Here is a 22,780-nt window from a genome sequence, read left to right on the forward strand (position 1 = left end):
CACACATCCATGCCCGAGGCAGGATTCGAACCTGCAACCGTAGCGGTCGCGCGGTTCCAGACTGTAGCGCCTAGAACTGCTTGGCGATTTCGGCCGGCCAAGGGATGGGGAGGGGGGGGGGGAGGTGATCAAAGAGATAGTGGGAGAGGTCTAAATGGATAGAGAGAAAATACGGGAGGGAAGATGGACTACGAGAGTATGGAATAAATAAATGCCCAGGCAACGCAATGCAGTCTGTGCTGCACTTTTCAACACCGAAACGGATGGATATTTGTACTGAAGAAGTGAACCTCCACCCCCCAAAAAGAAGATTGGTCACCTCCCCAGAAGAATAAATTATCTACGCCCCTATTAACCACTGTACTGCAATGAGAACCAAATTAAGATTTTGGAAGTCTAGATTCTTTAACTTTAGTATGTTTCAGCCAAGTATGACACCAATTATATAAATATTTAACTACGTTTCCAGGATGTATTTTACTGGTTCTGTGAATTCATTCGAAGTTGGCAAAATCATTCTAAATTGCCAAAATACATTTTAACAAAATCGAAGAACTTGTTTCGTATCCAGTTCGTCTAAAAACTATAGTACTGGGAATACAATGGCGACCCTGAGCCATTTTTCGCGGCTCCTACGTTTGCGTCATGAGAGTCCATACTTGTAGTATAGGTCTGCATCATGAGGGACCATATTTCGGACCATCATGATGCAGACTAAGACGACGAGTGTTTACTTGCATGATGCAAATCTAAACGACGACTCTAGACCCTCATAACACAGACCTAAACAACGAGTCTGAATCCTCATGACGCAGATATACACGCTGTGGAGAGTGGCTCAGAGTTTCCATTATATTCCTACTACAATACATTCATGGAAAAAGACGCTCTTCATTTTAGGAGTATTTGTAGTGTCTAGGTCTTCAGCATCTTGACTCTGCATGTGGGATTCCCCTTAATATAGAAATAAAAGAATAAAATTACATTTTGCAATGTGTGTGGAACTTAACAAAATAAATTGTAATTTAAACTCATAATGTGTATTGCCTTACTCCACAAATGAATATTTTATTTTGCAGAACACTTTTCAACATAAAATCTTTACAAATTTTCCTTCAGTTCCCCTGAAAGTATTATTTAGGCCAAACCAGATACTCCTAAAAATATTTGGCTACTTTTGCAAACCCAAGTAACAGAAAATGGTTTACAAACAATAATTAATGTCACTTGGGAGGATTTAAATCAAAAAGTTTAGTCTAAAATAAAAATGAACTGTATGCATTACAAAATTTCTATCTCAGAAATTGACGCCCAGAAAGCACAAGAAAGAAATCTGCACTCTTAATTAGTAAATTTGCGCTCAAACTCAGTTTCCCGTTTAATGTTCTACTGTATTTTCAATGTGTCTGCTGATTAGTGTTTGAATTAATTATGACGAGATCGTTAAGTCTGTCTGCATTAAGACGTGATCGTTTTTCGCTAATTAGGTTTCCAGCGCAACTAAAAATTCTCTCACTAGACGCACTAGTGGCTGGTATATTTAATATTTTTCTTGCCACACACGCAAGTTGAGGAAGTCGTTGGGAGCTATTTTTCCACCACTGTAGAATATCTCCCTCGTTCACACAGTGTTCTTGCAAGTATCTGCTGACTTCATCATGTAGGAGAGGAGGCTCTTCTGCCCAGTCCTCAAATTTCGCCATTTTGTACGGCCCTGGATTTGTTTCTTGGTTGCTGTGATTGGGCACTTGTACTGAAACTGTACAGGTTCCAATTAATATTTGCAGAATAATGTGAAGATCGTACTACACATAGTTGAAATTATAATAGGTTTTAGATGATGCTATCATTTATTGTCCTGTAAAGTCACCAGAAGATCAAAACTAACTGCAGGACGATTTAAATAAGGTATATATTTTTGGTGTGAAAATTAGCAGTTGGCAATAAATAATGACAAGAGCGAGGTTATCCCTGTGTGTACTAAACTTAAGTCCGTTAAACTTCATTTACAAGATCAACCAGTCAAATCTAAAGGCTGTAGATTCTACTTAATACCTCTGCTTACAATTACGACCTACTTAAATAGGAATGGACACACAGAAATTCTGTATGCGTTTTAATGACAAAACACTCTTTTGGAGCATTGATACGAAGTTGGAGAGCCTTACTATTGACGGAAGAGGTCGAAAGAGTCTAAATAAGGGCAGCTTGTTTGTTATTATCGTAAAACAGGGGAAAGAGTGTCGCGGAAATTACACAAGAGTTGGGGTGGTAATCATTACAACAATGGCGTTTTTTGACGTGGCGCGATCTATATACGAAATTTCGATCACCAACTTACACCTCCGAATTCGAAGAGATATTGTTGAGTCCCATATACATTGGAAGAAATGATCATCAGAATAAAATACAAAAAAGCAGCGCTCAGACGGAGAGCTGTAGGTGTTCTATCCCGCGCGAAATTCGAGAAAAGAAGACAAATAAGTTGAAAGTGGTTCGATGAACCCTCAACTAAGCACTTGCGTGTGTCTTGCAGAGTAACCATGTACATGTAGATGAAGAATATATGCATTATCTTAGGAGCTTACCTTCAGCACACATCTGTCGTGCTGCTTGGTAAACTTCAATTTTTTCATCCTCGGTTAACTTTCTTAATGTGCGGTAGTTAGCCACCATAAACGTTGCAATTTTATGCAACATACTAACGCACATTTTCTGTTCTAGGAATGCATCAGCGGCTTGTTTCAAAGGTTTCATGTCCTGAAAATACATTTTCTCAACATACATATTTCACAAGTGGTTCTATAATATTCAGATGGAATAAAATTGCAAACCTCTTCATCGTTATCCCGTACGGTACAGTGAGTTTTTAAGGCATAAAACCACGGTAGAACTAAATGTAGGGTTGGATCCTTGTCACTCTCTAGATCAACTGTGGCTTCTTTAAACGGCTTAAGAAATTCTATAAGCTGGCCAGTTATATGGTGGTCATAACCCAGCATTTTATCAGAGGCACCTTCATTATGTAAAACAGCCTTCACTGAATCAATCTGAGAATGGACTGATACAAGCACGTCAAAATAACTATTCCAACGAGTTGAAACCCACTGCTTTAAAGATGAGTTCAGTCTCACACAGAGACCTCTTCTCTTGAAGTACGAAACCGTGGCCCGCACTGTATTAAGAATGGCTAATATATTTGGAACATTTTCTTTCAAAAACTGTTCGCTCAGAACATGTTTCAAGACTGTGTTTATACTATGAGCCATGCATGGAAGACGCTGATATACTTCGAGAGCTTTGACAATGTTACTGCCCTGGTCTGTGACAAACGTAATTTTGGCAATGTCTTCACGAGAAACACCCATTGTTTCTAAGCCATCTTCCAACTCGTTTCGAATATTCGAGCCAGTTTTTGGGCAGTCAGGAAACGCAGAGCACATCAGTACATATTTATTCAAACGCCAGTCTGAATTTATGTAATGCATTGTCACGGACATGTAATGCACCCCTTTGTAATTGTCTGTCCATAGATCAATTGTACTGGCACATATACCAGAACGAATAGCATGCACTATACCTGGGAGCATTTTGCTGCGCACTTTATCAGCTAAGGTTTGAACTTTCCTAGCTACTGTCACTCGGGAAGGCATAACATTTTTAATATCAATTGAGCCATATTTTTTACCTATGTCGATCAGTGTCTGCCCTAAATTAAAAAATCCTTCTCCCTCTATACTGCTAAATGGTCTCAGGTCCTTAGCACACATTTCGACGCACTTTTCGGCCACTAAATCTTTGTCCTCTTTCAAGGTATTTACGGAGTGAGGGAACTGCTTGTCAAATTTGCACACATGTCGTAACATTCTCGAGGTTCCCGAATAAGTACTTAAGAGCTTTTTACATAGTTTGCATTGAGACACACCTACCGATTTATTTGAAGCGGCCTCATAAACACACGAAAACGTTTCCCCGTTACCAGCATGTATTCGCCAGTTGTCAATTTTTTTTTCAATCTCACTAAAGTTCCACCTATTCATTGTGCTGCCTCCACCGTTGCGATAAATGAACTGCGGCCTAACTACCTGGCTACAATAGTCACGGTAGCTTGACAGAACAACCTGTTGTCAGGCGCAGCAAGCTGAGCGGGTCCCGTGAAGCTTGGCAGGCCTGTGGGAACCCAGGTAGCCCGGGCTTGCGGGAGCCCGTATCGCCCGCATTGCCCACTATGCCTCAGTACACGCGCACTCTTGTGTTTACGTCGCGGCAGGCTGACCTGCATGAATGGTTGCAGAGGAGCTAGGGGCAAGCAGGCTGCAAGGGGAATATGTACACCTCTGGTGGGGAGCGCCAAAGATGACCTCGGTTTGAGGAAGGCCGGCGTGTACCAGATTCCGTGTCAATGTGGCAAGTCGTATATTGGTCAGGCGATGCGTACCGTCGAACATCGATGCCGTGAACACCAGAGGCACACTCGACTGATGTATCCGAGCAAGTCGGCGGTCGCTGAACATTGTTTGTCGGAAAATCAAGCTATGGAGTATGAACGCACGAGGATTCTGGTACAGACGTCGAGATACTGGGACAGCGTTGTTAGAGAGGCCGTCGAAATTCGCACCAATGACGACCTCGTAAACCGTGACTGTGGCTATACTCTTAGCAAGGCTTGGGAACCAGCGATTGGATTAATCAAGAGTAAATCGAGCAAACCTATAGTTGTGAAGACCACGGCGGACAGAGCCATCACACCGTAGTCAACTCAGACGCCGTCGCAATCTGCTCCACCCCGCGACCGTGGCGCGGGGTGCGGACGGCGGAGGGAGTGCGCCGCGGGAGGAGGGTATTTAAATCGACCGCCGCCGCGAGCGAACCCAGTTTTCCCCTGAGCAGCCATAGCGTACGGATCTTCGTACCGGCACGTTCACAGGAGCTCAGTCCGTTAGTTCACCTGATGATGGCGACATGTATGATCGCCGAAATATTGTGCCCGTTGGACACTGTAGACCGGCAGTACACCCGTGGATATTTTGATTATCAAATACGCCAGGAGAAACTCAAGAATCACATCAGATGAATTGTACATTTCCGTAACAAGTATGGTGGGTAGCAGAGTTCAAAAGAAATATCGCATTCGGTAATCTCTGTGCTGAGATGTATGTACTACTATACAGTTACGGGTGTGATGTGACAAAGTGATTGTACTTGTTTCAGGTCTGCTGGACATGGACGTGGTGTCACGAGAAAAATGGCTGGCTAATCCGCCGGCAAGGCCAATCCCGAAGCTGGAGTGTCCCGTCCGGGTAGTTGTCATTTGTAAGTACAGCTCACTACCATAGCGAGTTGGTCCTGTATGGAATGTTTTTATACACAATTCTATGAATCTTAATATAAGAGGAAATCATTATGTTTCAACGACTGACAGTAATAGAGAAATACCTACTTCTCAGCAGATGGCGTTTCGGTTCTTTCTAAATTTTGTTCAAGAATAATAAATCAGAAAGCAAGCTACAATAACCCTGTGGAACAAAATTTGACTGACTGTTTAGCTAACAGATTGTAGTTATCATGTTTAGCTCTGATGTCAAAATTTGTCCAGCCTCCATAACCGAGGTTGTCTGCATGATCTTGGATGTAGAGGCGCTCGAATCGCAGGTAGCGTATCCGAACCCTACTTGTGGAAGTAATTTTGGTGCTTGGCGGAAGGTACGTCAAACACTTTTAATCACTCCCTTTCTGTCCGCCCCAGTAGCTGAGTGGTCAGCGTGACGGATTGCCGTCCTCTGGGCCCGGGTTCGATTCCCGGCTGGGTCGGAGATTTTCTCCGCTCAGGGACTAGGTGTTGTGTTGTGTTCATCATCATTTCATCCCCATCCGGCGTGCAGGTCGCCCAATGTGGCGCCGAATGTAATAAGACCTGCGATATGGCGGCCGGACCTGCCCCGCGAGGGGCCTCCCGGCCAATGACGCCAAACGCTCATCATCATCATCACTCCCTTTCTTATTCCACTTGCATCTGGAGCGAGGGAAAAAACAACTGTCTATATGATTCCACACCAGGCCTGATTGTTTTGTCTTCACGATCCTTACGTGAGATGTGTGCTGAAGTCAGTAGGATCGTTTTGCAGTCTATGGCAAATGCCGGTTCTCTATACGGTGTTTCGAGAAAAGAAGGCCTTTCCCCCTCAATGCATTTCCATTTCAGTTCACGTAGCATTCTCATAATACTCTACGTTGGAACCTAATGTTAACAAATCTAGTAGCAAGTCTGTGAAATGCTTGCACATATTTCTTTAAACTGATTTGGTGGGGATTCCAAACACTCGATCAGAACTCGAGATGGGGTCGCACTAGTGTTCTGTACGAAGTCTCCTTTATAGAACTGGCTCAGCAAACGAAAGTCGACCATTCCCCAGACCTACAACTGACTATATTCGTTGCATTTCACGTCGTTTTGCAGCGTTACACCCTGATTTTTAGTATACATGACTGTGTCAAGCAGCGACCACTAATACCACTCGAACACTACAGTATTACTTTTTCTACTTGTCATCATTAATTTATATTTTCCCACATTTAGAGTGAGCTATCATTCATTACAGCAAACAGAAGTTCTGTCCAAGTCATCCTGTGTTCTCCTATAGTCACTCGAAGACGCCACTTTTCCCGTGCACCACGGCGTCATCAGCAAACAGTCGCAGATTACTGCTCACCCTACCGTCACATTGTTTATCTACATAGAGAAAAAGAGCGCTCCTATCACACTTCCCTGCTACATTTCTGACGTTGCCTTTGCCTCTGATTGCCAACACTCGCCGTCCAGGACAACGTTGTCGGTTCTATCACTGAAAATGTTTTCAAGCCACGGTGTTTCGTAAAGTGACGGCTTCAGTTAAGTTGATCCAAACGAAGTTGAGCCAAATGAAGATGTTAAACAGGGTGGCCCCCTACACAGCACCAGTACTTAGTTTTACCTTGTTCTTTACACTCACCCATAACAACACATACTCAACTCCACACCATACGAGCACTCAACACACTCATCCATATGACAAGGCAAAAAGCAAACCACCTCCAGCAGAATCTTGCCTGAATCTGTACTTTTTCAAACATTTCTTGGTTTTGAAGTGAAAATTATTCCTGTATTTGCCTCAATTAATTTAGGAAAACCACAAGAAACCTAAACTGTGATGGCTGGAAGAATAATGGAGCCACCACCCTCCCGAATACGGGGCCACCCTGTATATAACAGTCCAACCTCATTCGGCTGCTGCCTAGTGTAAATTACTGTCTTTGAAAGAAGTTATTTAATAATATAAAAGCTCAGTGCTGCACTTATCATTCGTTTATTGCTCGCGTCACTACACACGCTATCATATACGCAGTGTATTTCGTAATGTTACTCTACTGATACTACAAGCGAACGTCAGAATCATATTTGTTTATTTATATGCGTCAAGAACAGAATATATATATATATATATATATATATATATATATATATATATATATATATAAAGATTACAAAGCATATGCACATATTTATATTACATGTGCTACCCATAATTCCCCTGCAAGGACTGCCTTAGTGGAGGCAACCAGATCGTCCATTGAAACAGATTCTGATACTTTCCTGCAGTTGAGAAGGTGCTGGTGGTCTTGAGGTTCACCACATTCACACAGTTCGTCCCCTGAGATGTATCCCCATTTCTTCAGGTTCACGTTACACCGTCATACTCCAGTTCTCAGTCTATTGATGACCTTCCGTGTCTTGTATGGGAGGTGATGACCTGCAGCAATTTCTTCTTTGGAGTTGTCCTAATATTTCTCTGATGATGAGCTATGCCAGAGTCGTATCCTACGGTTCGCAGGTGTTGTCTGAATTTGTTGCGTTGTCTGGAGGAAACATTTTCCTTATCTGAGTCTTGGTGGCTGATGTTCTCTGCCAAACAGGAGGTGTCTTTGGTTCGTTTCCTGCTTCTTTCTTTCTATTTCAGCTGCCGTTCTCCGTCGGATGTCTGGAGGTGCCATGCCCATGAGGTTGTAGATTTTGTTAACGGTGGTTGCCCACAAATATTTCAGTTGTGTATGTGTGCAGTGGTCTTCGAAGGTCAGGGAACGGTCCAACTTTACTTTCGAGGTATTTTGGGCGTCACAGAGGGTTAGCTGTCCAGGTTATTCTCAGTTTCCTCCGAGTCTCTCTGTTCCGTAAGTGGAATGCACACACTTGTGTTTTCGAAGGGTTTGGCTTCAGGTAGTTGCTACCGTAATAGTCAGGTCGTGCCCTAAGGCCTGTTGTGAGTTTACCTTCCACCTCCTCAAAAGTTCTACCTTGCGCAGCAAGTGCTGTTTCATCTGCGTAAATGAACGATCTTGTGACAGGGCTAACTGGCTGGTCATTAGTGTAAATATTATACAACAGTGGGGGTAGCACACTTCCTTGGGGAATGCCATTTGTGTCAGGATCATAGAGAGATGACGCTTGGTTCCCACTTTGTGTAGCCAGTTCCCATCTGCCCGCCTGCAAAACTGAGCCAGAAGCCCTCTATGAAGAGTGAAGAAACGCATACTCAGTGAATAAGGTGCTAGTATTTTACACTTCGTGGCTTGGGAGTACGGTTTTCCAGAAAAGAAAGAATGAAAAAAAAAGTGTAAAAGCAGTATGTAAACTGATAGCTATTTTGATATAATTATTATTTACTTGTATTAAAGTTTTAAGCGAATAACTACTCTTGTTACGTAAGTAGTCATTTACTGAATAGAATGTGATACTGCAGTGTCTGAATTGTTTAGAAGTACGGTGCCATGCGGCGACTACAGCCGTTATGAAATACATTAAATGTACTCGCAGTGGCGAGTATCAACAACAATGAGCTGTATAATAGAAATCTAGGTTCGACTCCCAGTTGGGTTCAAGTTTTTGTTGTCGCCATTCCATTGTATAGCTTATGGTTGTCCACATTCGCAACTGCGAATACGTTTCATGTATAGAATGTATTGCTTAATAGGTACTTTGCAACTGCCTTCTTAAATAAGTTGGTTTTAGCAATCTTTTTAATCTTCTTGGAGAATACATTGTACAGTTTTATACCTTGGTACAAAATATTTTAAGTTTTATGTTCATTGTTTCTTCGTAAATGTAATTTCAGTCTAGATATTGTTCCATGGGCAAGAACTGAGCTGTTAGTACTCGCGGAACATTGCTATATGTGTACACGTGGTGTAGCTAAACTCTACTGCTACTTTTGGTAACGAAAAATTTGGCTTTTTCAGTCACAGAAAAAGTACTCCGATGTAAAATGGAATAAGATAATATAATTGCATTTAGAGTAACAAACAGGTAGCCATCGAAGTGTCGTAATGCAAGCTTATCTTCCGTGGTCCTAATCGATGGAAACTATTGCTTCTCAAGATACAGGTGGTTGGAAGACATCACTGTAGTTTTTCAGATGGGAGTTATTTGAGCATTTTTCCTGCTGCTCCAACTGTGGTTATTTTCTGCAAAAGCCAAAGTTCCTAGCTAGAGTCGCAGCCCGGGAAACAGGGGTCGCCCGTGAAGAAGTTTGGTTATAATGTACACACCGCTGCAGACTGAAAGATTCATCCCGGAAACCACCCAGACCGTGTGGCTTAGCTAATCTTTGCCATACCATTTTCAGCATATTTGCTTGTACAACACAAAATACAGTCTATCTTCAGCGGGAATTGTAAGAGGAGAAGAATTTCAGTGGTAGATTTATAGTTTGAAGAATGAATGGAAGGTACATGGGGCAGATTATGACATTTTTTGAAAATAGATGGAGCACTAAGTCAGCAGGACTAGCATAGAAACGTAACTGCACAGTACCTTTTGTAAGCAATCGTTCCGGTATATAACTGACGCCTGCAAGTGCAGTTTGGCATTTGTACTGTGTTGCTGTCAGCCCACCAGTCATGAAACGTCTTCCAGATTAATTTGTATAGTGAGGGATGGCAAGAACGATGCAAAACCATAATGAACACAAGTTAGCTAATAACAAAAAATTATGTGTAATGGAATATCTTTATGTATTTTGCGTACCAAGAACTGACAGTGCATACCGTCAAATCACATTGATTTGACGGTATTAGTTGCCAGTTATCGGTCAGCTTTCAGGTGTTGTTCAGCGTATCCCTACAAGATCACCGATATTCAGTTCAAAGATACTGATGATTAATTGTGGTTTCCGACTAATTACGGATTACATTTATGACATATAACAATATATAATCATTTCTGACTTTTGACCTGAACAGTTCTCATGCTTCATGGACGTTACACTTTCCACAGACAATAACAAAAAAATGACTGGTGCTTTCTGAAAACTAGTAACTCACTAAACAGTTCTAAATAACACTACAGTAAAAACACTGAGATAAAAACGAAAACTTTACATTCAAATAACTTCCAGGAATCCAGCCAGGTAACACTTTCAGCGACCGCCGATATTTCGGCGGGAGAACACGCCGCCATTTTTAACGCAAACGGATAGGCGACGTACATGCAAATTTAAAACCTCGGTTCTCGGATTGATGCAGGAAAGATAACACACAGATTGAACACTAGTGCCACCAAAGATGACCAAGGTCAGAGCTATCGATAGTGAGACTACGAACTCGCAGGTGAGGTAGCATTGACTCTGTCCCTCTGTTTTTTGACAAGAGAGAGAGTCGGATTCCACACCGAGTTTTAGAAAAAACCTCCATCCTGTTAACGAGGTTGCTCGCTAATTTAATCTCAACTGCCTTGGAATCCGGCTCTCTCCCTTGTCAAAAAACAGAGAGACAGAGTCAATGCTACCTCACCTGCGAGTTCACAGTCTCGCTATCGATAGCTCTGACTCTGGTCATCTTTGGTGGCAGTAGTGTTCAGTGTGTGTTATCTTTCCTGCATCAGTCCGAGAACCGAGGTTTTAAATTTGCATGTACGTCGCCTGTCCGTTGCAGCTTGCCTTGAAAATGGAGGGGAGTTCTCCCGCCGAAATATCGGCGGTCGCTGCAAGTGTTACCTGGCTGAATTCCCGGAAGTTATTTGGAAGTTATATACGCCAGGAGGAACTCAGGTCTCACAAAACTTTGCTGTTTTCAGAGCTACTTAATGTTGAACCCATATTTGTTGTCACACAATCATAGCGATCACGAACATTGCTAGATAAGGCAATCAGGCATTATCACTTTCTCCATCACCGAGCGAGGTGGCGCAGTGGCTAGCACACTGGACTCCTGATTTAGGTCTTCCGTGATTTCCCTAAATCGCTTCAGGCAAATGCTGGGATGGTTCCTTCGAAAGAGCAGTGCCGCTTTCATTCCCCATTCTTCCGTAATCCGAGCTTGTGCTCCGTCTCTAATGACTTAGTTGTCGACGGAACGTTAAACACTAATCTCCTACTCCTCCTCCTCTCTCTATCTCCTCCGCTGTCACCTGAGCGAATACAACCCCTCCTTTCCACAAAATTCTGCAGGATTAGTTTTCTTTTAGAACAAGGATTTAGTTCTGAATACCTGAATTTAGAAATGTATAACGTTTGAAAAAATGCTCACTTATTTTTGGATTAATGTCAGCCACGGTATTTTTTATTGGTGTGTAGGCCCTACGCCCGAACTACCAACATCATATAACACTTTTCATGCCCATAACTTATCTTTTTTTTGAGATCAGTAATAATACCAGCTGAATCAAATGTGCCCACGCTACACAGATTTCCAAAATGCAACTACTTATGTGGTTCTATAAATTTTCACAACATGCCATCACATTCTATAACTATAATCTAAAACGTTACAAATCTGCTACGTGTGGAAATTGCAGCAAAATGCTTCTCGCTGTACGACATGTTGGAAGAGTTAGAAATTTTTGAGCTCCTCTACAGAGGAGTAAGCTATACGAGTACGACTGTACTTTCAAAAGTCATCATGGGATTGCATACGATATTCCAAACACTGTCAACTGCTACTTTGTAGAGCCACATTTGAGATGTGCCGTCTACTGTGATTGCGGCAAGCACATGCCAAGTAAAATAAAAACAGCTACAGTAGCAGACAGCGTGCCAGGAAAGGAAAAGGAATCGCACAGTACAACTTCAGAGTAATTGGCGTCACGATGAAGCTGAACTCTTGTAGACAGGAACTGGATCCCACCTACTGACAGTCACTGGTCATGACTCAGCTTTCAGTCCTCATATTTAACCAGTGTTTCCATTCTCTTTACTTGAATGCAAACACTAATAACAAGTTCTGCATATGCTAAGAGTTTGGTCCACTACACAGCCTCCTGGTTCTACATCTACATCTACACCTACAGGGATACTCTGCAAATCACATTCAAGTGCCTGGCAGAGGATTCATCGAACCACCTTCACAATTCTCTATTATTCCAATCTCGTATAGCGCACGGAAAGAATGAGCACCTATATCTTTCTGTACGAGCTTTGATCTCCCTAATTTTATCTTGCTGATCGTTCCTCCCTATGTAGGTCGGTGTCAAGAAAATATTTTCGCATTCGGAGGAGAAAGTTGGTGATTGGAATTTCATGAGAAGATTTCGTCGCAACGAAAAACGACTTTCCTTTAATGATGTCCAGCCCAAATCCTGTATCATTTCTGTGACACTCTTTCCCATATTTCGCGATAATACAAAACGTGCTGCCCTTCTTTGAACTTTTTCGATGTACTCCGTCAGTCCTATCTGGTAAGGATCCCACAGCGTGTAGCAGTATTCTAAAAGAGGACGGACAAGCGTAGTGTAGGCAGTCTCCGTAGTAGGTCTGTTACATTTTCTAAGTGTCCTGCCAATAAAACGCAGTCTTTGGTTAGCCTTACCCACAACATCTATGTGTTTCTTCCAATTTACGTTGTTCGTAATTGTAATACCTAGGTATTTAGTTGAATTTACGGCTTTTAGATTAGACTGATTTATCATCTAAATGAGGTTTAACGAGTTCCTTTTAGCACTCATGTGGATGACCTCACAATTTTCCTTATTTAAAATCAACTGCCACTTTTGGCACCATTCCGATATTTCTTCTAAATCGTTTTGCAGTTTGTTTTGATCTTCTGTTGACTTTATTAGTCGATAAACGACAGTGTCATCTGCAAACAACCGAAGACGGCTGTTCCTATTGTTTCCCAAATCGTTTATATAGATAAGGAACAGCAAAGGGCCTATAACACTACCTTGGGGAACGCCAGAAATCACTTCTGTTTTACTCGATGTCTTTCCGTCAATTACTACGAACTGTGATCTCTCTGACAGGAAAACACAAGTCCAGTCACATAACTGAAACGATATTCCATAAGCACGCAATTTCACTACGAGCCGCTTGTGTGGTATAGTGTCAAAAGCCTTCCGGAAATCCAGAAATACGGAATCGATCCGAAATCCCTTGCCAATAGCACTCAACACTTCATGTGAATGAAGAGCTAGTTGTGTTTCACAGGAACGATGTCTTCTAAACCCATGTTGATAGTGTGTCAATAGACCGTGCTCTTCGTGGTAATTCATAATTTTCGAACATAATATATGTTCTAAAATCCCGCTGCATATCGACGTTAACGATATGGGCCTGTAATTTTGTGGATTACTCCTACTTCCTTTCTTGAATATTGGTATGACCTGTGCAACTTTCCAGTCTTTGGGTAGGGATCTTTCGTCGAGCGAACGGTTGTATATGATTGCTAAGTATGGAGCTAATGCATCAGCATACTCCGAAAGGAGCCTAATTGGTATACAGTCTGGACCAGAAGACTTACTTTTATTAAATGATTTAAGTTGCTTCACTACTTCGAGGATATTTACTTTTACGTTACTCATGTTGGCAGCTGTTCTCGTTTCGAATTCTGGAATATTTACTTCGTCTTCTTTTGTGAAGGCATTTCGGAATACTGTGTTTAGTAACTCTGCTTTGGCAACACTGTCTTCGATAATATTTCCATTGCTATCGTGCAGTTACACAACGAATTAACACTGTGAAGTACTAAAACCCATACATATTATAAACTGGATGCACATAAATATGTATGTATATATGTACACGAATCTACGTATGTATGTTCCATATCTCGTAAACATTGAAATGATTTCAATAAAACTTGGTACAGGTATCACTTGCCATCTCAAAAGAATCGCTTTGGAGGTGAGAACCACCTAGCTATCAGAAAGGTGGGGGCGGAAATGCAGTGTAGCCCAAGATAAGCGAAGACCCATAATTTGATCGCCCAATATTTGCGAATGAGATCACTTAGTGATTTGCAACAAACATTACAGACAATTTCAAGCTTTAACGAAAATTTGCTCGCTGGTAACTCTCACAAAACGATGACCGGAAAAAAATCCCATTTATCACATTTTCACTGCTCATGTAATAATATTGCGAGAGCACCAGCAGCAGCGAGTACTGTTTGTATAAAGCGTTTTTGTACTTATTTGCTGCGCTTAGCTTTTAAATAGTTTTTCTGGGAAAACCTAGCGTAGTTTTCGCGTCTCGTATTTCAGTGAGTGTTTCTTGATTATCAGAGTAGCTCATCAGAAGATTATCTTGGGAATTTGTCACCGTATAGAGTAGGGTAAACATAGTCATGTGTAGGGACTGTGGTTGTTGTGAGCGGACGCAAGGAGAATTGGCCACTCTTCGGGGGCAGGTGGAGGCTTTGTCTGTTAGGCTCATCGAGCTCGAGGCGCAGGCGTCGGCTCGTAGTGGCGTTGGGGCAACTGTGGTGAGACCTATGCCTACTTCGGTGGCCTTGGAATCATATGGAACCCCTGATGTCGCTGCGTCTTCCGGCAGTGAGCATCTTACCGGTCAGCCATCACTCCAGGGTGAATGGCGGACAGTGGTGGGCTCGCGCGTGCCTGGCCGAAAGGCGAAGGTGGGATCTGGCCGCGTGGCAGCTGCCTTACCCCTTTCCAACAGCTACGGGGTGCTTCCTAGTGGTGATGACATCGTTTCCGAGCCACCACAGGATGCCTCGCCTGTTGGGCCAGTGGCCGATTCTCCGGCAAGGTCCCGACAGTCACAGAGGGCGGGCCTATTAGTTATAGGGAGCTCCAACGTTAGGCGGGTTATGGAGCCCCTCAGGAAAATAGCGGGTAGGTCAGGGAAGAATGCCAGTGTGCACTCGGTGTGCTTGCCGGGGGGTCTCGTCCGTAATGTGGAGGAGGCCCTTCCGGCAGCTATTGAACGCACTGGGTGTGACCGGCTGCAGATAGTAGCACATGTCGGAACGAATGACGCCTGCCGCTTGGGTTCTGAGGCCATCCTTGGTTCCTTCCGGCGGCTGGCTGATTTGGTGAAGACAACCAGCATCGCACGCGGAGTGCAAGCTGAGCTTAATATCTGCAGCATAGTGCCCAGAGTCGATCGCGGTCCTCTGGTTTGGAGCCGTGTGGAGGGTCTAAACCAGAGGCTCAGACGACTCTGCGACTATAATGGTTGCAAATTCATCGACCTCCGTTATTGGGTGGAGAACTGTAGGGCCCCCCTAGACAGGTCAGGCGTGCACTACACACCGGAAGCAGCTACTAGGGTAGCAGAGTACGTGTGGCGTGCACACGGGGGTTTTTTAGGTTAGAGGGACCCCCCCTTGGGCGAAACGATAAAATACCTGACGGCTTACCAGAGAGGACATTATCATCGTTGATAAAGAACGTCCGTCCTCAGAGACCAAAAACAGGAAAAGTTAACGTAATATTGGTAAACTGCAGGAGTATCCAGGGCAAGGTTCCTGAATTAGTATCTCTTATTGAAGGAAATAGTGCGCATATAGTATTAGGAACGGAAAGTTGGTTAAAACCGGAAGTGAACAGTAACGAAATCCTAGACACAGAATGGAATATATACCGCAAGGATAGGATAAACGCCAATGGTGGAGGAGTATTTATAGCTGTAAAGAATTCAATAATATCCAGTGAAGTTATTAGCGAATGCGAATGTGAAATAATCTGGGTTAAGTTAAGTATCAAAGGTGGGTCAGATATGATAGTCGGGTGCTTCTATAGACCACCTGCATCAGCAACCGTAGTAGTTGAGCGCCTCAGAGAGAACCTGCAGAACTTCGTGAAGAAGTTTCGTGATCATACTATTGTAATAGGGGGAGACTTCAATCTACCAGGTATAGAATGGGATAGTCACACAATAAGAACTGGAGCCAGGGACAGAGACTCTTGTGACATTATCCTGACTGCCTTGTCCGAGAATTACTTCGAGCAGATAGTTAGAGAACCAACTCGTGAAGCTAACGTTTTAGACCTCATAGCAACAAATAGACCGGAACTTTTCGACTCAGTGAATGTAGAAGAGGGTATCAGTGATCATAAGTCAGTGGTTGCATCAATGACTACAAGTGTAATAAGAAATGCCAAGAAAGGAAAGAAAATATGTTTGCTTAACAAGAATGATAGGGCACAAATCGCAGAATATCTGAGTGACCACCATCAAACGTTCATTTCTGAGGAAGAGGATGTGGAACAAAAATGGAAAAAATTCAGAAACATCGTCCAGTACGCCTTAGATAAGTTCGTACCGACTAAGGTCCAAAGCGAGGGGAAAGATCCACCGTGGTATAACAATCATGTACGAAAGGTACTACGGAAACAAAGAAAGCTTCATCATAGGTTTAAGAGTAGTCGAATCATAGCTGATAAGGAAAAGCTGAACGAAGCGAAAAAGAGCGTAAAGAGAGCAATGAGAGAAGCATTCAACGAATTCGAACATAAAACATTGGCAAACAATCTAAACAAGAACCCTAAAAAGTTTTGGTCATACGTAAAATCGGTAAGCGGATCTAAATCCCCTATTCAGTCACTCGTTGACCACGATGGCACCGAAACAGAGGACGACCGAAGAAAGGCAGAAATACTGAATTCAGTGTTCCGAAACTGTTTCACTGCGGAAAATCGTAACACGGTCCCTGACTTCAGCCGTCGCACGGACGCCAAAATGGAAAATATTGAAATAAACGATATCGGAATTGAAAAACAACTGCTATCACTTAGTAGCGGAAAAGCATCCGGACCAGACGAGATACCCTTAAGATTCTACAGTGATTATGCTAAAGAACTTGCCCCCTTTCTATCAGCAATTTATCGTAGATCGCTGGAAGAACGTAAAGTACCTAGCGACTGGAAGAAAGCGCAGGTCGTTCCCATTTTCAAGAAGGGTCATAAATCAGATGCGAATAATTATAGGCCTATTTCGCTTACGTCAATCTGTTGTAGAATAATGGAACATGTTTTGTGTTCTCGTATTATGACGTTCTTAGATAATACAAATCTCCTCCATCATAACCAACATGGATTCCACAAACAGAGATCATGTGAAACTCAGCTCGCCCTATTTGCCCAAGAAATTCACAGTGCCGTAGACACTGGCGAGCAGATTGATGCCGTATTCCTGGACTTCAGGAAGGCATTTGATACGGTTCCGCACTTACGTTTAGTGAAAAAAATACGAGCTTACGGAATATCGGACCACGTTTGTGATTGGATTCAGGATTTCCTAGAAGAAAGAACACAACATGTCATTCTTAACGGTTCAAAATCTGCAGATGTAGAGGTAATTTCGGGAGTACCGCAGGGAAGCGTGATAGGACCTTTATTGTTTACAATATACATAAATGACTTAGTTGACAACATCGGTAGCTCCGTGAGGCTATTTGCAGATGACACGGTTGTCTACAAGAAAGTAGCAACATCAGAAGACTCGTACGTACTCCAGGAGGACCTGCAGAGGATTAATGCATGGTGCGACAGCTGGCAGCTTTCCCTAAACGTAGATAAATGTAATATAATGCGCATACATAGGGGCAGAAATCCATTCCAGTACGATTATGCCATAGGTGGTAAATCATTGGAAGCGGTAACGACCGTAAAATACTTAGGAGTTACTATCCGGAGCGATCTGAAGTGGAATGATCACATAAAACAAATAGTGGGAAAAGCAGGCGCCAGGTTGAGATTCATAGGAAGAATGCTAAGAAAATGTGACTCATCGACGAAAGAAGTAGCTTACAAAACGCTTGTTCGTCCGATTCTTGAGTATTGCTCATCAGTATGGGACCCTTACCAGGTTGGATTAATAGAAGAGATAGACATGATCCAGCGAAAAGCAGCGCGATTCGTCATGGGGACATTTAGTCAGCGCGAGAGCGTTACGGAGATGCTGAACAAGCTCCAGTGGCGGACACTTCAAGAAAGGCGTTACGCAATACGGAGAGGTTTATTATCGAAATTACGAGAGAGCACATTCCGGGAAGAGATGGGCAACATATTACTACCGCCCACATATATCTCGCGTAATGATCACAACGAAAAGATCCGAGAAATTAGAGCAAATACGGAGACTTACAAGCAGTCGTTCTTCCCACGCACAATTCGTGAATGGAACAGGGAAGGGGGGATGAGATAGTGGTACAATAAGTACCCTCCGCCACACACCGTAAGGTGGCTCGCGGAGTATAGATGTAGATGTAGATGTAGAAGCACGACGTTTCACTTTAGTATTCTTTACCACTTATGCATGACATACTGTGTAGATAGTATTCAGAGGTACCATTGAAGGTACCAACTACAGCAGACCATTCTACGACACTTAGTTCACGAGATAAGACATCTTAAATACTGAGATGCATGAAAAACTGTTACATTATGTACTACGTTTTAATTTATTATTTTTTTACTATTAAATCTATTCACAACATATTTCGTAGGAGGCAAAACTGATGTGAAGGTCGATGGCAGCATGTCATGACCTCACACAAATGCAGGATGCTTTTCGATCGGTACTCGTGGGATTTTCAGTGGGCTGATAGAGGCTAACACAAGTGGGGTGGTTGTAGGAATCTAGAACATTCTATAATAATTAGTACTGGAATACTTTAGTAAATAACTTTTACCTAAATTTGTCCTGCTACTGCACTCCAGGAACATGGCCAATAACAACTATCTTTCTTGAATACAAATGACTCATCAAGAAACATTAACTGGATTATACAACAAGCAAGATTATACAATTCTGGTATTACGCGCGTAATACATGCGCGAACTAGAGGCTGCGAACCTAGCGAGCTGAAGGCTATTCTAATCTGACTTCGCTCATGACCTGTTTATGACTCGGCCGGTGCAATCTGTGAGTCTCTGTCCGTGTCATACTGCGCGCTACAGGCGCCAGAGAGTCCAGAGAGGTTGCAAGTGCTGGACCGCTACCGATTATCGCAATTCTAGCGTGGTGTCTAACGTTGACACCACAAAAATTATGATACTGTAGGACACGTAGTTCTGGAGGTATGATTTCACAGCCATTAAAATTAGTGAAAACGAAACTGCAGGGCGAAATTCGATACGGATGTAGTGAAATGTCTCCACTAATACGTGTGAAATTTGTTAAATACATTTCAGATATGTTTAAAATGTGCATACACGGGGAAAGCCTTGGTAAATAGCTCGTCCTAAAGCCCTAGAACGATTCAATCAAATTTAATACAAATATGCGAACGATATGCAAAGAAATACGGAGGAGGTAAGATACTGTATTGAAGACACATAACGTATTTCCACAGGACATATGGCTTGTAATTGAAAAATTGTCATGATCATCCCTCTCTTGGCAAAAGATCCCGAAATAGTCCCCCATTCGGATCTCTGGGAGGGGACTGCCGAGGGGTAGGTGACCATGAGGAAAAGCGTGAATAACCAACGAACGGGTGACGTTTTAAGAGCCGGGGCGTGGAATGTCAGGAACTTGAATATGACAGGGAAACTAGAAAATCTGAAAAGGGAAATGGAAAGGCTCAATCTAGATGTAGTAGGGGTCAGTGAAGTTAAATGGAAAGACGACAAGGATTTCTGATCAGTTGAGTGTAGGGTAATATCATCAGCAGCGGAAAATGGTATAACGTGAGTAGGATTTGTTATGAATAGGAAGGTAGGGCAGAGAGTCTGTTACTGTGAACAGATCAGTGATACGTTTATTCTTGTCAGAATCGACAGCAACCAACACCGATAACGATAGATCAGGTATACATGCCGACGTCGGAAGCTGAAGATGAAGAGATAGAGAAAGTATATGAGGATACTGAAAGGGTAATAGAGTACATAAAGGGAGGTGAAAATCTAATAGTCGTGGGGGACTGGAATGAAGTTGTAGGGGAAGGAGTAGAAGAAAAGGTTACAGGAGAGTATGTGCTTGGGACAACGAATGAGAGAGGAGAAACACTGAGTTCCATGATAATTTCAGCTAGTAATAGCGAACACTCTGTTCAAGAATCACAAGAGGAGGAGATATACTTGGAAAAGGCCGGGTGATATGCGAGGATTTCAGTTAGATTGCATCATGGTCAGACTGAGGTTCCGAAATCAGATACTGGATTGTAAGGCGTACTCAGGAGCAGATGTAGACTCAGATCACAGTGCAGTAGTGATGAAGAATAGGCTGAAATTTAAGACATTAGTCAGGAAGAATAAATACGCAAAGAAATGGGATACGGAAGTACTAAGAAATGACGAGATTCGGTTGAAGTTATCTAAGGCTATAGATACAGCAATAAGGAATAACTCGGTAGGCAGTACAGTTGAAGAGGAATGGACATCTCAAAAAGGGGAATCGCAGAAGTTGGAAAGAAAAACAAAGATACAAAGAATGTAACTGCGAAGAAGCCATGGGTAACAGAAGAAATACTTCAGTCGATCGATGAAGGAAGAAAGCACTAAACGTTCAGGGAAATTCAGGAATATAGAAATACAAGTCGCTGAGGAATGAAATAAACAGAAAGTGCAGGGAAGCTAAGACGAAATGTCTCCATGACAAATGTGAAGAAATCGAAAAAGAAACGATTGTAGGAAGGATTGACTCAGCATAAACGGAAGTCAAACAACCTTCAGTGAAATTAAAAGCAAGAGTGGTAACATTAAGTGTGGAACGGGAATTTTCATTGTTAAATGCAGAGGAGAGAGCAGATAGGTGGAAAGAGTACATTGAAGGCCTCTATGAGGGGAAAGATTTGTCTAATGTGATAGAAAAAACAGGAGTCCATATAGAAGAGTTAGGGGACCCAGTATTTAAGAGAACTTTCGTTGACTTAGATCAAATAAGGCAGAAGGGTTGGATAAAATTCCAACAGAATTTTTAAATCGTTCGCGGAAGTGGCAAAAAAACGACTTTTCACGTTGGTGTGTAGAATGTATGAGTCTGGCACATACCGTATGACTTTCGGATAAATATCATCTAAACAATTCCTAAGACTGCAAGACCTGATAAGTGCGAGAATTACTGCAAAATCATCTTAACATCTCGTACGTCCAAGATGCTTGCAAGAATAATATATAGAAGAATGGAAAAGAAAATTGAGGATGTGTTTGATGGCGATCAGTTTGACTTTACGAAAAGTAAAGGCACGAGAGAGGTATTTCTGGCGTTGTGGTTAATAATGGAAGCAAGACTAAAGAAAAATCAAGACACGTTCATAGGATTTTTCGACCTGAAAAAAGCGTTCGACAATGTAAAATGGTGAAAGATGTACGAAATTCTGAGAAAAATAGAGGTAAGGTATAGGGAGAGTTGCGTCGTATAAAATATGTACAACAGCAAAGATGGAATAATGAGAGTGGATGACCAAGAACGAAGTGGTCGGATTAAAAGGGATGTAAGACAGGGATGTAGTCTTTCGCCCTATTGTTCAGTCTGTACATGGAAGAAGCAATGGTGGAAATTAAAAGGCAGGTACAGGGGTGGAATTAAAATTCAAGGTGAAAGGATATCAATGATAAGATTTGCTGATGACATTGATATCCTGAGGGAAATCGAAGGAGAATTACATGATCTGATGAACGGAATGAACAGCCTAATGGGTACGGAATTGGGCTGAGTGTGAATCGAAGAAAGACGAAACTGATGAGAGGCGGCAGAAATGATAACAGCGCGGAACCTTAACAACAGGATTGATGGCCATGAATTAGATAAATTAAGGAATTCTGCTACTTAGGCTGCAAATAACAATGACGGACGGAACAAGGAGGACACCAAAAGTAGACTAGCAATGACAGAAAGTGTATTCCTGGCCAAGAGAAGTCTACTAGTATAAAAGATAGGACTTAATTTGAGGAGGAAATTTCTGAGAATGTACATCTGGAGCACGGCATTGTATGGTAGTGAAACATGGACTGTGGAGAAACTTGAACAGAAGAGAATCGAAGCATTTCAGATGTTGCGCTAAAGCCGAATGTTGAAAATTAAGTGAACTGATAAGGTGAGGAATGGGGAGGATCTCCACAGAATCGGAGGAAAGGAAAATGTGGAAAACACTGACAAGGAGAAGGTCAGGATGATAGGACATCTGTTAATACGTCAGGGAATGACTTCCATGATACTAGATGGAGCTGTTGAAGGCAAAAACTGTAGAGGAAGACAGAGATTGAAATATTAGTCTACAACTTTGCTTCCGCCGTTTTGCAATAGACGATAGTAGCGGCAAGTGGGATTCAGGTGGTTGGTCATGATAAGCTTAGGTATCTGTAAACATAATTCCATAAAAATATTAGTCGATTTGTGATTGCATCATAAGGTTATTCTCGATTAAGTACGTGAACATACGTACCCATTTCTCTCCATATGCCGGAAGTTTTAATTTTCTGCTTTAACATGAAGAAATCTGCGGCTGTGGCTCTTAAAACGCTGGGTAAGACCAATGGTGAGGGAACCATTAGTGGAAGAACGTGCAGAGAATGTTTTCAACGCCTTAATGATGTCGAAGACCGGCATGGCGGGGGAAGACAGAA

The 22,780-nt window shown here is 42.4% G+C and overlaps 1 protein-coding gene across 1 annotated transcript in view; it reads left to right on the forward strand.

The window, feature by feature from the left end:
* Positions 1-22,780, forward strand: part of LOC126482151 (peptidoglycan-recognition protein LF-like) — a 35,460-nt gene that overhangs the window by 7,659 nt on the left and 5,021 nt on the right. The window contains exon 2 of the mRNA XM_050106128.1: positions 5,212-5,313. Within this exon, the coding sequence (XP_049962085.1) occupies positions 5,212-5,313 (102 nt within the window). The remainder of the gene's footprint in view (positions 1-5,211; positions 5,314-22,780) is intronic.

The sequence above is a fragment of the Schistocerca serialis genome, chromosome 5 (assembly GCF_023864345.2).
Source record: "Schistocerca serialis cubense isolate TAMUIC-IGC-003099 chromosome 5, iqSchSeri2.2, whole genome shotgun sequence".
NCBI lineage: Eukaryota > Metazoa > Arthropoda > Insecta > Orthoptera > Acrididae > Schistocerca > Schistocerca serialis.